This window comes from Candoia aspera, chromosome 7 (genome assembly GCF_035149785.1).
Source record: "Candoia aspera isolate rCanAsp1 chromosome 7, rCanAsp1.hap2, whole genome shotgun sequence".
In the NCBI taxonomy this organism is placed as follows: Eukaryota; Metazoa; Chordata; class Lepidosauria; order Squamata; family Boidae; genus Candoia; species Candoia aspera.
In genome coordinates this window covers 15065995-15078253 of record NC_086159.1, presented here as the reverse complement: position 1 = coordinate 15078253, position 12259 = coordinate 15065995, and the positions used below count along the sequence as shown (strand labels likewise).

The 12259-nt window shown below is 40.3% G+C and overlaps 1 protein-coding gene across 1 annotated transcript in view; it reads right to left on the bottom strand.

Annotated features, from left to right (window-relative positions):
• Nucleotides 1-2733: 2733 nt before the first annotated feature.
• The window catches only part of ADA2 (adenosine deaminase 2), a 33967-nt gene continuing 24441 nt past the window's right edge, over nt 2734-12259 (bottom strand). Inside the window, exons 7-11 of the mRNA XM_063308131.1 lie at nt 10716-10806; nt 8277-8385; nt 7553-7710; nt 5205-5407; nt 2734-3586 (exon numbers count right to left, since the gene is read on the bottom strand). Of these exons, the coding sequence (XP_063164201.1) occupies nt 3496-3586; nt 5205-5407; nt 7553-7710; nt 8277-8385; nt 10716-10806 (652 nt within the window). The 3' untranslated portion in view covers nt 2734-3495. The remainder of the gene's footprint in view (nt 3587-5204; nt 5408-7552; nt 7711-8276; nt 8386-10715; nt 10807-12259) is intronic.

Genomic DNA, 12259 nt, shown 5'->3' with positions numbered 1-12259 from the left:
TTTAGCTTGGCAGATTAGATCAGACAGTGGTTTTCTTATGACAAAATGGTCTTTACAGTAACAATATTTAATATTCCTTGTCCTAGGGAACTTGAACCTATATTGCTTAGGAATGTTAGACAATAATTTAAAACCTATTGTAACCTCAAGCAAAGTACGAAATTCATGTATCTCCAATTCCCATCAGTTACAACCATCATAGACAGTGATCAGGGAAGTTGGGGATGTAGAACAACAAGCAGGTTTGGGGATACAAGCTGCTCAGACCTAAAAAGGATCCTGAAAAGTATCTTACTATGGTTTATCTAGTCTACTCTATCTAATTTTCAGCTGTGTTTTGCCTACAATTCCAAGTCCTGCCCTTACCTTTACTGAAACTATGACTCCAACTTACCTTTTGGTCTAGCTCAGTTTTCTCTTCCATACTATTCTAAGACATGAATTAGTTGTTCCTCTTCCTGACCTGTCTAGCTTATTTGCATACTAGACTATGATTGGTTGTAATGAACAATGTTTTGAAAGTGGGATTATATGTGTAATAATCACTGCATATTACAGTTATCACTATGACACACAGTGCTGTTTTCAGGGAAGCAGCATCGAAAATGTATTCTGACATGGTCAGTTTTCAGACTGAAGCATGATTCACAGGTGTAATTTTGTAATAACAAATAAAAGAAGTAAAACTTGTAGTTACATGGATGCTGAGCTAGTACTGAGATCTTGGACTTAGAGAACATTGGCGAGATTACTGTATCTATGCCACCATGCTTTTTGGTTGTTCTTGGCAAAATCTAAACACGAGGATGTGTGAAATCATGTTTATTGTTTGGCATGTTCTGTTAACCTAATCAAATGTGATCGATTTAATAAACCATCATTGAGCAAATCATGGCTTAGCATGTTTATACCAGGAAAGAGCCTCTTTTTTGTTCCAAATATAAAAGCTGGATTTGCACAACATACTAACATAAATTGTAAATTGCTAGTTTTTGGCTCAGTGTATTATGCAAAGCCAGCAAACAAGGTTAGTTTATGATTCAGTGTGTTCTGCAAATCCAGACAGTTGGGTTAATTCAATAAACCATGGTTCTGTTAACTCACCAATTAGCGTGTTATACAAACTCAGATCTATCACCATCTCTTTACTTCTTGCTCATTCAGCTTCAGTTTATGCTTTGAGTGAACTCAGGTCCGGCCAACCTTTAGCATTTTAATAGGTTTTGCTTTAGCAGAGGTTTTGGACTGGAGCTCATTTAAAATGCTACAGCATTACGTGTAAACACACTTAAGACTGAGATTATTCAGTCAGCACGTTTAAGTTTAATCATCAATACTTCCACTTCACCAACTGATATATAGCACAGAAACTGCTCTGTTTACTTGATTATAAGGCCACAGTCTTTTTTAAAGACACATTTAATTCATTTGTCAATTTCTTATTGCTGCGTGGAGAAAATTAACTTCAGCACAGTATACAATAGAAATATTTATTAGAGTAAGGTAAGATTCATATACACCCCATTATATGATTAGTGGGTTCATAACTGATCATCAGCATTTTAACAAAGGAAGTTTTAAAATAAATATACATAAAAAGTATAAACAGGCACAAGAACAGTATTCATCTCTGATACACACAAAAAAGAATGCCTCTTGACAAAGTGTCTGCTACAAAATATGCAATCATTGTCTAAAATAAAAAAAAAATTTTCCTCCAGAGAAAATGTGCTTTATTCATGTACTTATAGCAAAAATCAAATCTGATTAGTCAAATAAAATTCCAATGATGAATTGAAGAGGTTATTAATTAGAGAACAACCCTTCTCATAGTCATCAAACATATATACATACACATGCCAGGGAGAAAAATTCTGAATTTGGCAATAAATTAAGAAAACATTTTATAATTTGTTGTATTGCTGCTAATTATGGGAAAAAGATAAAACATAATTTGTATTCAACTCTAATATCAGTTTCTAACTCAATATATAATACAGGTAGTCCTTAACTTATGACAATTCATTTAGCCATCATTTGAAGTTAAGACAGCACTGAAAAAGTGACTTACAATCAGTCCTCACACTTATAACCATCGCAGCATCCCTGTGGTCATGTGATCAAAATTCAGGCACTTGGCAACCAGCATGTATTTATAACAGTTGCAGTGTCTCCGGTCACATGATCGCCATTTGCGACCTTCTCAGCCAGCTTCCAACAAGCAAAGTCAATGGGGGAAGCCTGATTCACTTAACAACCATGTGATTCACTTAATGACCAGGGTGATTCACTTAATGAGTGCGGCAAAAAAGGTCGTAAAATCAGGCATGACTCACTTAACAACTGCCTTGCTTAGTGATGGAAGTTCCGATCCCAATTGCGGTCATAAGCTGAGGACTACCTGTACGGCTATATACTCACTGATTGTCTTGAGTGGCTAAAAACCCAGGCTTTTGCTTTATCCTGATGGTTTTGTGTCCTGATAAAAATATTGTTAGATAGTAGTATCCATAATGTTACTACATTACACTTTATTATAATTTTGTAAACCACTTCAGTTTTGTATGAAGTGGAATATATAAAGTCAATAAATAACATTACATGTCGGGGGAGATGAGCAGTGATAAAAATTTGATAAATTAATAAAAATAAATAAATACATTTGTATAACTGTGGTGAGAAATGTGTGATTCTTCAGATGTTTCCAAACTAAACTCCAAACATCCCTCATCACTGGTTGTCCGAAAGTCAACAAGGTTCTCATCTCTGCTATATGCTATAAAACTAGGCTGTGTATTGTTTTAAACATTGGCTTTTCAAAATAAAGCATAAGATGTATAGATATTTGATTGTTTTTCTAAATTTTTCTAGCCCAAAAGGCAGGTATTTATTTCTCTTCTGTTAGTTCATATGATACATGTTTGATGAAGAAAAGTAGTCATGAGCAATTTTACAATTAGAGCCAAGAACTCTAATCTGTGTTACGAATCTACAGGTGTTCGATCGATCATTCAATCATTCCTTTATTTATTTTACTAGGTTTATGGGCTGTTCCAATCATGAACCACTCTGAGCAACATACAGCCCAATGCAATAAAAAGAATCAAATCATATTATTATTATTATTATTATTACTATTATATTTTTATCCTGCCTTCTTTTTAAATAAATGTTTGGTTAATTCAAGGCAGCAAACATACTGTACTTAATACTCCTGCCTCCTATTTTCCCACAACAATTATGCAACAACAATTACCAATATAACCAAAAATCAGAAGACCTTCCACTATTAGAGAGGGAAAGATCACTACTTCTATTCAATCTCAATACAACAAACTCCACCTTTATGGAGTACATTCAGATTTCAATCATTTTTATCTTTTGCAGAATTGCTAAAGGAGCAATGATCTGATCAAAGTACCTGAGAAAAGCAAGGTTTTGTACAATACCTCTACCTTAGGCTATTTCCAGCAGCCCCTTGGAATGAAGCTGCTATTAAGTGAGTGACTGAGCTATGAAGTGGTCCCACTTTTTTTGCAAAATCTTCAAGGCCTTGTTCTTCTCATCAGATTTCATACTACTGTATCTACAAAGGGAAAAGAGTCAAAGATAGCAAGATATTTTTAGGAACTGAATGTAGGCAGCCCCCCAAAGTCATACTCTTAAAACTCAATGCATTTATATTCAAGTAGAAAATACTGAATATTGGCTTGCTTCCCAATTGAGCATATTAAAGCCACATTCTCACTTGCACTTAATGGTGGTGCCAACATGGCCAGCAACATCTTTTTTCTGCCTTGTACTCATGACATTGCCTTGATCTTGTCCCCAGTCCTATGAGTAGGGAAGGCTGAAGTCATCTTTAACTGTACCAGCATTAAAGTAGATTTCCCCACCTTATTCCAAGTCAGATCTGTTAGAATTTATCACCCATTACCTTTGGAGGGAAATCAGGTGTCTGTTGTAACTGGGAAAGTCGACTCCCACTAAACTCAACAGGGCTTATTCCCACTGTGTATAGCCAAGGCCAAACATTTCTGGAATTATTTCTCCCTTTAATGTGGTAAGCTTTACACTACTGTTTTGTCTTTCATGCCTCAAAATGGCAGGAAATTAGAGGCTGAAGTTTGATAGCAGGGTCAGAGAAGGTTTAGGGTGAAAAAAAAAAGTCTGAGGACATCATGTGATTGCACATTTCAAAGTTCCCAGCTTTGCTGTGTTATGATATGCAGATTCAAGGTATACACTTTCAGAACACAGATTTGGTGGATTTTCTCCTTGCACTAGAATCGAGGTTAAAACTGCTTGTAGTAGCAAAATGCTAACTTTTTGAAATTCCAGAAAATTTCTCAGTATTCCCCCAAACACCAGCATCTTCCTTCAAACATTGCCTTCATGCTCGCATATGCTATCCATCATCACTGCCATTCCAAATTTCCACAAAACAAGAAAATGACATTTCTTCCGTAATTATGTGGTTCCTTTATTTCTTACATTGGCATAATAATTAATCCAGAATCAGTCCTGTCCTGCAGCAGGAATGAACAGCTTGCTTTAGGGTATTGTTGTTGTCAAATCAGCTGTGCAGCGCATTGGTCCTACTCCTGTCTCTTCACAAGCACCAGTAGGTCTCAAAGCCTGCTGCTCAACTCTCCCATGCAGACATTCCAGGGAGTGAGGAGCAGAGGCAGAGATGGCACCAACAGGAGAGAGCCAGAGAGGCAGAAGATATGCACCACTGTGCTTTGGCAGATCTAACAAAAAATAAACCTTACTGAATTCAGTAGGACTTTTAGTAGGATTGGCACCCTCAGGAAGAAGGTGATGGGCAGAGGAAATAGACAAAGGGGAGAATTCGTAGTGCTTGTAGAATTTCTTTATAGTGTGCATGGCTGTGCAGAGGACTCTACCTGGTTCCATCTCAAGTACCTCAATATTTTGGGTCAGCAAAGTGTGTATTTTCATTTTTTGATGCAAAAAGAACATGTGATGGCAGGATAGATGTAGTTTCATGTTTGGACTTCCTATCTAAATTCTGTTGACTCTAAATTCAATGCTGGTACAAACTAGGGGGTGATATCTGGGAAAAGTCCAGCTGGCTCCAAAAGTTGTCTCTTCTGTTGCCCTGACTCCTTGGACATATGTTTGCTCATATGTTTTTTTTTTTGTCCTTAAATATCAGTATATAGGAGAGATGCACTTACTTTAAAGAGTTGAGCACCAGTTGCTTCAAAGTTTTCAAATCGGCACTCATCCCTCCTATGCCCATAAACATCTCATAGAAGTCATAGGATAATCCCTTTGCTCCAAAGATGGATGGATCATCAGAGGCAACCACTATCTGATGGCCCTCTGACAACAGAAAAGCAGCAGGATGGTTTCTCAGATCTGATACTAGCATCAGGACCTTGAGGAAGAGGAACACATAAGCAAAGAGTTATTGTCATTTTATTTAAAACCTACATTTGATTGTCAGGCCAATGGGACAAGGGAACATTCAGAATTCTGAGAATGTATCTCTGGATGTACTGTACACAAAAACACTGTCACAGGGAGGGCTTGCCTACACACAAAAGAGCTGCCATTTGGATATGGCTAGCAATGAAACACCAATTTTACTAGAAAGTAAATTGGTGAGGTTATTCTTATTGGAGATGCTTTTCAGAGCTTCCACCAGGGTACAGCAATAAACCTCTCTCCAGAAACTCAACCAGTATTCAGGAATCAACCACTGGTGAGTCAACAAGTCTTGGATAGATATTTCAGGCCTCTGGACTCTTTTTTCTCTTCTTCTCAACTATACTTTCCTCTTTTCTGTATTTCTTCCATCTATCTTCTTCAGATCTCCTCTTCTCAGTCACCACCACACCACTTCTTCCCTTCTCCACCACCCTTTACTCTTCAACTGGACCTATTTGGTTTGTACACCAAATAATGGAGAGGCTCTTAAAAGGGAGCAGGAGAGGGAGGAGCAGAAGCATTATTTTCACCCTGCATCCTTCCTCTCACAAGCCCCTTCTATCAAGAGACCAATAATAAATTCTACACACAAGATTGGTCCACCGGGAAATTCTGAGGTCTTAGAGATAGGTATAAATCACACAGAGTAAAGAAGTTAGCAAATCTGCCAGTACTCCCACTGTATTCATCAGGCACAGAGGTATGTCTTTGGCATTAGAGAACTGCTACTGCTGCCACTATGACCACTGGATCTTGGGTGTCCACAATAGCCTCTGGTAGAATTCTGCCCCACTTGCTGGGCTAGTTGACTCACTGAGTTATCAAATCCATCTAGGTTGCCAATGTCATGCTCTGTATCAGAGCCACATGGCAACCTAGATGGACTTGTTAACTCAGTGATTAATGAGGGCAACAGATTTGCACGACGGTTCGTAGCTGTGATTTTACTCTGGACTCTTGAGTACATTTTTAATTCCCATGAGCTTGGGAGTAGAGTAGTTGATCTTGCTATCAGAGATGCACTCAGCACATGGCAACACGTCTTTCTTTGGAAACTCAGACTACACTCAGAAGTTAGCAGTGAATGAGACAGGACAAGGCTTGGGTAGTAGCAGTAGGAGTAGTAGTGTTTTTATTTGGTGTGTGCTTATGTCTAAGAGCACTACAGGCAAAGGAATAAAACAAAACTCAATGTAAACCAATATAGATTTAGATAACTTGTTCTCATTGCAGATACAAGAAGCCCTACCAGTACAGAAGATCAGCTCCTGCAGAATCTGGCAATCAGATCCATTATATGTACAGTAACAGCCTCAGGGTTTAAATCTTACTTCTCTTTCTCCCATCCTTTTATGGTCATGAACTTCTTGCTGCTTGTTTCTTGGCCTTGAATGTAGAGAACATCTGCACCATGTTTTGATGATAGTCCTGGGTGGTTTCAGGCTCTTTGTTTCCAGTCCTCACAATGCAACTCCAGAAACTATGACTTTTTGCACTTTTTATCCTACTCACTACTAGGGGCATTATGAACAGAGGTAGCAAGGAAAGGGTGGTATCTTGTTTTTAACTAATCTGCTCTCCCATGATTGGAAGACTGACACTCTACCCTTCAACCTGCTTGCCATAGGAAGACTAGTGTATTTTCTTCCTGTTTCTGCATCTACCATGTGGATAGAAAGCTCAGATATATGGTGTTTCTACCTAAGCATACAATTTCCTTGTTAAAGTTAATTTCTCCTTTTAGATCCCAATCATTTGTCTCTAAATACTCTTAATGGGCTATTTGTACACATATACTCTGCTAAATAGGGGCTCCAACTGGGGTTAACTCCAGATTTTCCCTATAGTTCTCTGCCATCACATCTAACCTAATCCTAACATCCAGGATGCTCCCCAATCTCCTATCTTTTATCTTTTTTTTCCCCCTGGGCTGATAGGCATATTCCCAAATAAAACCTGCTATTTTTATTTTCTATGGCAGCTTATGAGACCTACAGAGGATTAGAAATAATAAATTAGGTCTTCTTCCCATTCCTGCCCCACCACAGAAGATTCTAGAGCACTGCTCAGCTCTCTTCTACTTGAACAATACCTGGTTAGAAATAGGACTGACTTCTACAGGAATAGTCCCCTTCAACGCCAACCTCCTAGCTTCTGAATGCTTGGCAAGTGCAAATCCATGACCAATCCGGCTGGTGTTTAACAGCAGAGCATCCAACACATTTTTATCTATAGACGTGCCTTCCCAGTCTGAGTAATATTTAAAAAAAAAGTTATTATACCTTTACAAAATGATGGCTATCATGGTCAACTCTCTCAAAAGTCTATTCTGAAAGAGAAAACATTAATGCAGTGTGGAAAAGGCTTTTGGTATCTTCTGTTGAGAAGCATGAAGAATTCTCACAAGCTGGTTTTTTTAGACTTCTCAAGGACTCAAAATAAGTCACAATGGTATCATATACTCATTTTATCAATGGAGCAAGACTCTACATGAGACTGAACTAAAACCATATGCCCAAAGTTGCCAAACAACTGGCAATCTTCAATGATCCCCCCACTTGTCCTGTCTTTTGCATCACACTGGCTTTCTTATATCCTTCTGTTTGTTGGAGATGAAAGTGTGTGAGAATTCCTGGGAGGAGCAATCTGATCTCAGCATTATAAGTGAATATCAAATATTAGTCTATATTTACTTAGAAGTATCTACTATGTGTTCAGAAGGTTCAACTCAGAAGTAATTACATAGAAGTTTGCAGAATTAATTTCCTTCTTACTTCTTGCCCTTCAAATGCACACCGTGATGTATTTGTGCTTACCTGTCTCACCAGCATGAAAGAAATACGGCAAATGATATCCTAGAGTTTCTGGCAAAGTTAAGGCTTTTTTCAGTTCCCAGAGAGAGTATCCATCATCTTCCCGACCAACCTGAAAAGAGCATTGCTCTGGATCAGCATTCAGTACTTAGATATTATTAATGTATCAATAACTGTTATTATAAAAAACCCTTCTAAACAGATCCACTCCATTCATAGCATGGCACCAAGGGCAAACCAGCAGTGGCCCATAACAAGCAACTGGATGCTTGCAAATTCAGAAAGCTAACTTGTCCTTCCCGTTCTTTCACTGTGGCAAACTGCCTACCTGCCTGCCATGTCCCCTGCCTCCCAGTTTGTTTCACATTCCTCAGCCAGCAGTAGTGAGCACCTGAAGGCATTTGCGACCTGCAACTGGTGAAGGCAAAGCAGAGGTGAAGTGGGTTGGCTTTCTGTTATGTTGGGAAAGGCTTGCAAATGAAATGGGTTGTGAAGCAGTCTCCAACCCAACGGTGATGAAAGATTGTAAGAATGGGAATTCTATGCTTCAGTTTCTTACTTGATCAGTACAGGGGTCCTGTTCAGACTCTGAGATGGCCAGACAGGGTTATCATCAAAAAAAACACTCTTTATTAATGCAACTATTTACAGTAGTAACTCTTTGTGATCAAGAGGTAGGCTGTTTCTGATCAAGAGCACCCAGGTAACAACGGGAGAACCGACAAGGTTGCAGAAGGAGGCTGTGACAAAGCAGCTAGGCAGGATTCACTGACCAGAGCTATGGAACTGGAAGACGCGTGGCGAAACTGGAACTGGAGGTGAGTGTCCACAATCTGAAACGCCACCCAAACTAGACTGGCACCTGGAAGCTAGGCGAGACCAAACTGGAACCATGGGGCTAGACTTGGCTCTGGAGGCAGGGCTGGACTGAACTGGGTGATCCAAGCTGGGCTGGGTACACTGGACTGAAGACTCAGGACAAAGCTCAAAACAAGGCTGGACTTGAATAGAGACTCCGGACTAGGCTGGAAGCTTGGCACACAACTAGGCTGGACTGGAGGGTCTTGACTAGGCGACGAACTCAAAAATGACTGGACTGGACTGCAGGTTCTGGACAAGACTGAGAACCCAGAGCATAACAAGATAAGTCTGAAGTTCCTGAACAACACTGGACCACCGAAGCATGGCTAGACTGGATGGAGATCCTGGGCGAGACTGGAAATCAGAAGCACAATAAAGCTGGACTGGAGATTCTGGACAAGGCTGGGAGCTGGAAGCACGGCTGGAAGTGCACCTGGAACACACAGAATGGCGGCAGCGAGGTCCAAAGCTGGACACCAGGCTGCTGGATTTGGCAAGAAGAAGATCTTCTATGGCAGTGGGTGCAGGATACAGGTCCTCTTCAGTAGGAAACCCAGGCAGTGATTCCCCTCTGGCTACAGATGAGGTTTCTGACACAGGTAAGAACTCTTCCGCTGGGGCTGTGAGCTCAAAGGATCGGTTGTCTCCAGCAGCTTGCTCTTTGCACGCTGCCTTTTATGCCGATCCCTTGCATGCCTATTCCCTTCTGCAGCCAATCAGGCTGCCTTCTCCTTCGCACGCTTTTCTGGACGTCTTTCACGCACGCTGATTGGAGGATTCAAATCCTCTTCCAAAGACTGGCCAATCAGCATCTGTGACTTTTTCCACGCTGCTGAGTCATTTCTGAGTTTTGCCTTCCTGGTTTTTCCTGGTAAGTTTCTGTTTCCCCTTCTGACTCAGAAAGAGTTTCATTTTCTGAGTCAGAGGTTGGCTGAAACCTCACAACAAGCAGCATTCACAAGGATTGCTATTTGTCTATCACATTCCATCCCAGAAATAAGTCTGAGGTTCAGCTGTAATGGTGCTTCTTTATAAGGTGACGAAATGGTATGTGGGAATGACCTTGGGACACAGGAAGGAGAGCTGCAGACTGGACAAATGGAATGTAAAAGATGTCTCAGCCCCAAGGCCGCAACTGTGGGGTGGGGGGCAAGCAGGGCATGTGCCCTGGGCACTGCACTGGGGGGGTGCCAAAATGAGCACTGGGGGGGCGCTGAAATGGGTGCGGAATCCATGTTTGCCCTGGGTGACACAGAACCTAGTTGCGGCCCTGCTCAGCCCACAGAATGGGGGAATGGCATGGGAAATGTTTCAGAAGGGGCCCTCGCTGGTTTTCCAGAGAGTAAAAGGAAAGGAGGGGAGAAATACTTTCAGTCTTGCAAGATTCTGTTAATGTAACCTTACAATAAAGATAGAGCTAGTCCTCCTGGGTGTGCTTCTTGTCTGGACTACCTCACAGGGCTAACAGATATTCATATGATGGGACTGCAGCTTAAATGATCTAGCTCCCCAGTATTGCATCCCTTTGCGCTCCTTCCAAAATAAAAAATATTAAACCCTGTAAGGAATATCAGGAATTACCAAATCAAACCCTGCCACAGTATCTGGGAACTCAGTTCTGAGTGCCATGGCTGTACGAATAGCTTCTTCGATCTGCGAAACACTCTGCTTTCTGAAATGCAAAAGCAGGAGAAAAAGTATCAAGGAAAAAAGTTGTTGCTGTTGCTTTGATTAAAAAATGCTGAGCAAATATTTGGCTAAACTTGTCTGATGCCTGAAAAACAGAAATAAAGACCTAACCATCTCACCTACAACATGGAGAAAGAAGTCATCAGAGAAAGGCTATTTATTTATTTTTAACCAAAACACCACAAAAAATGGTGCCGCCTGCAGATAAACTCACCTGCATTTTTCATGGTATCTTGGTTAAAAATCTGAGGATTTGCTTATCCGCAGATGGGCTTATATGTGAATATATATGGGAAATACGGATATGTTAAAAAAATGTATACCATATATACTTTCGGATAAGCCCATCTACAGAGAAGCCGAACCCAATTTTGGGGGTGCATTTTGGCACCTAAAAATCTCAGCTTATCCGTGAGTATATATGGCATTCCATCTTTCCTAATTTTTATTCTCACCAAAGCAGCCTTATGAAGTAAGGGCTGAGAAATGGTGAAAAACCCAAAGTCACCAAGTGAGCCAGATGGATCTAGTGGATGCAAGTCAACCACCTCCAATCCATCTGGTATATCACAGTGGTTCTGTATAATCTCTGAAGAGCAAAACCAGGGGGAAGCATAGCTCACCTCCAGCAGAAAACCCATTTGTTTGTAGGAATATCTGTATTAAAAATGTAAATATCTCTTTTTAATCAGTGGAAAAAAAAATATTACGGCTGGGCAGCAATCTGGATTTGAAGGAGGATTCATAAAAGGTTCTTGATCTGTCAGTACCTTGAAAGGTGCCCCATCCATTCTGGGGATTGAGTGACCAAAAAAAGTGCAGTTTTGATAGATGTGGCATCAGTGGCATGCTGGGGCTGGCTCGTGAGAGCCGATTGTTAAATTTTCTGGCGTTTTGCAAGCTGGTTGACAGCAGAGGTGCGTCTTGATGCCTAGCATGCCAATCAGCTGTTCCGCAGTTAGTGGTGTGGCAGCATTGGCAATGGAGTTGGCAGAGCCAGTTCTAAAATGTTTAGCAGCACATAACTATGTGGCATGCATGTTCACATGTGTTCTGAACCCCCTTTTCCCCTTTAATTGTTTCATATTCCCAATTCTTTTCTTGCAGAGAGCAGAAGCCAGCCCCAGTCTTTAACGGTAACTTAAAACTGTACATGATTTAATAAGAATAATATTTCTGAATTTTAAAAATGGTTTGACCTCCATCAAGTATTGATACAATTTTGGCATTCATTGTCTGCTAGCAACATTTTATTTTTAATCTGCTGATAGTTATCGGGACTATATATGCATACTAACTAATGCATTCACCCTGGGAATGGTCTAACTCTTCTGTTTTTGGTCTTTCTAGACAGAAAACTCCCTTATGAGCTAAGATGTGACTATATATTTAATCAGGCTCCCTTTTAATGAAGATTTTGGAACAAGATACTTAAC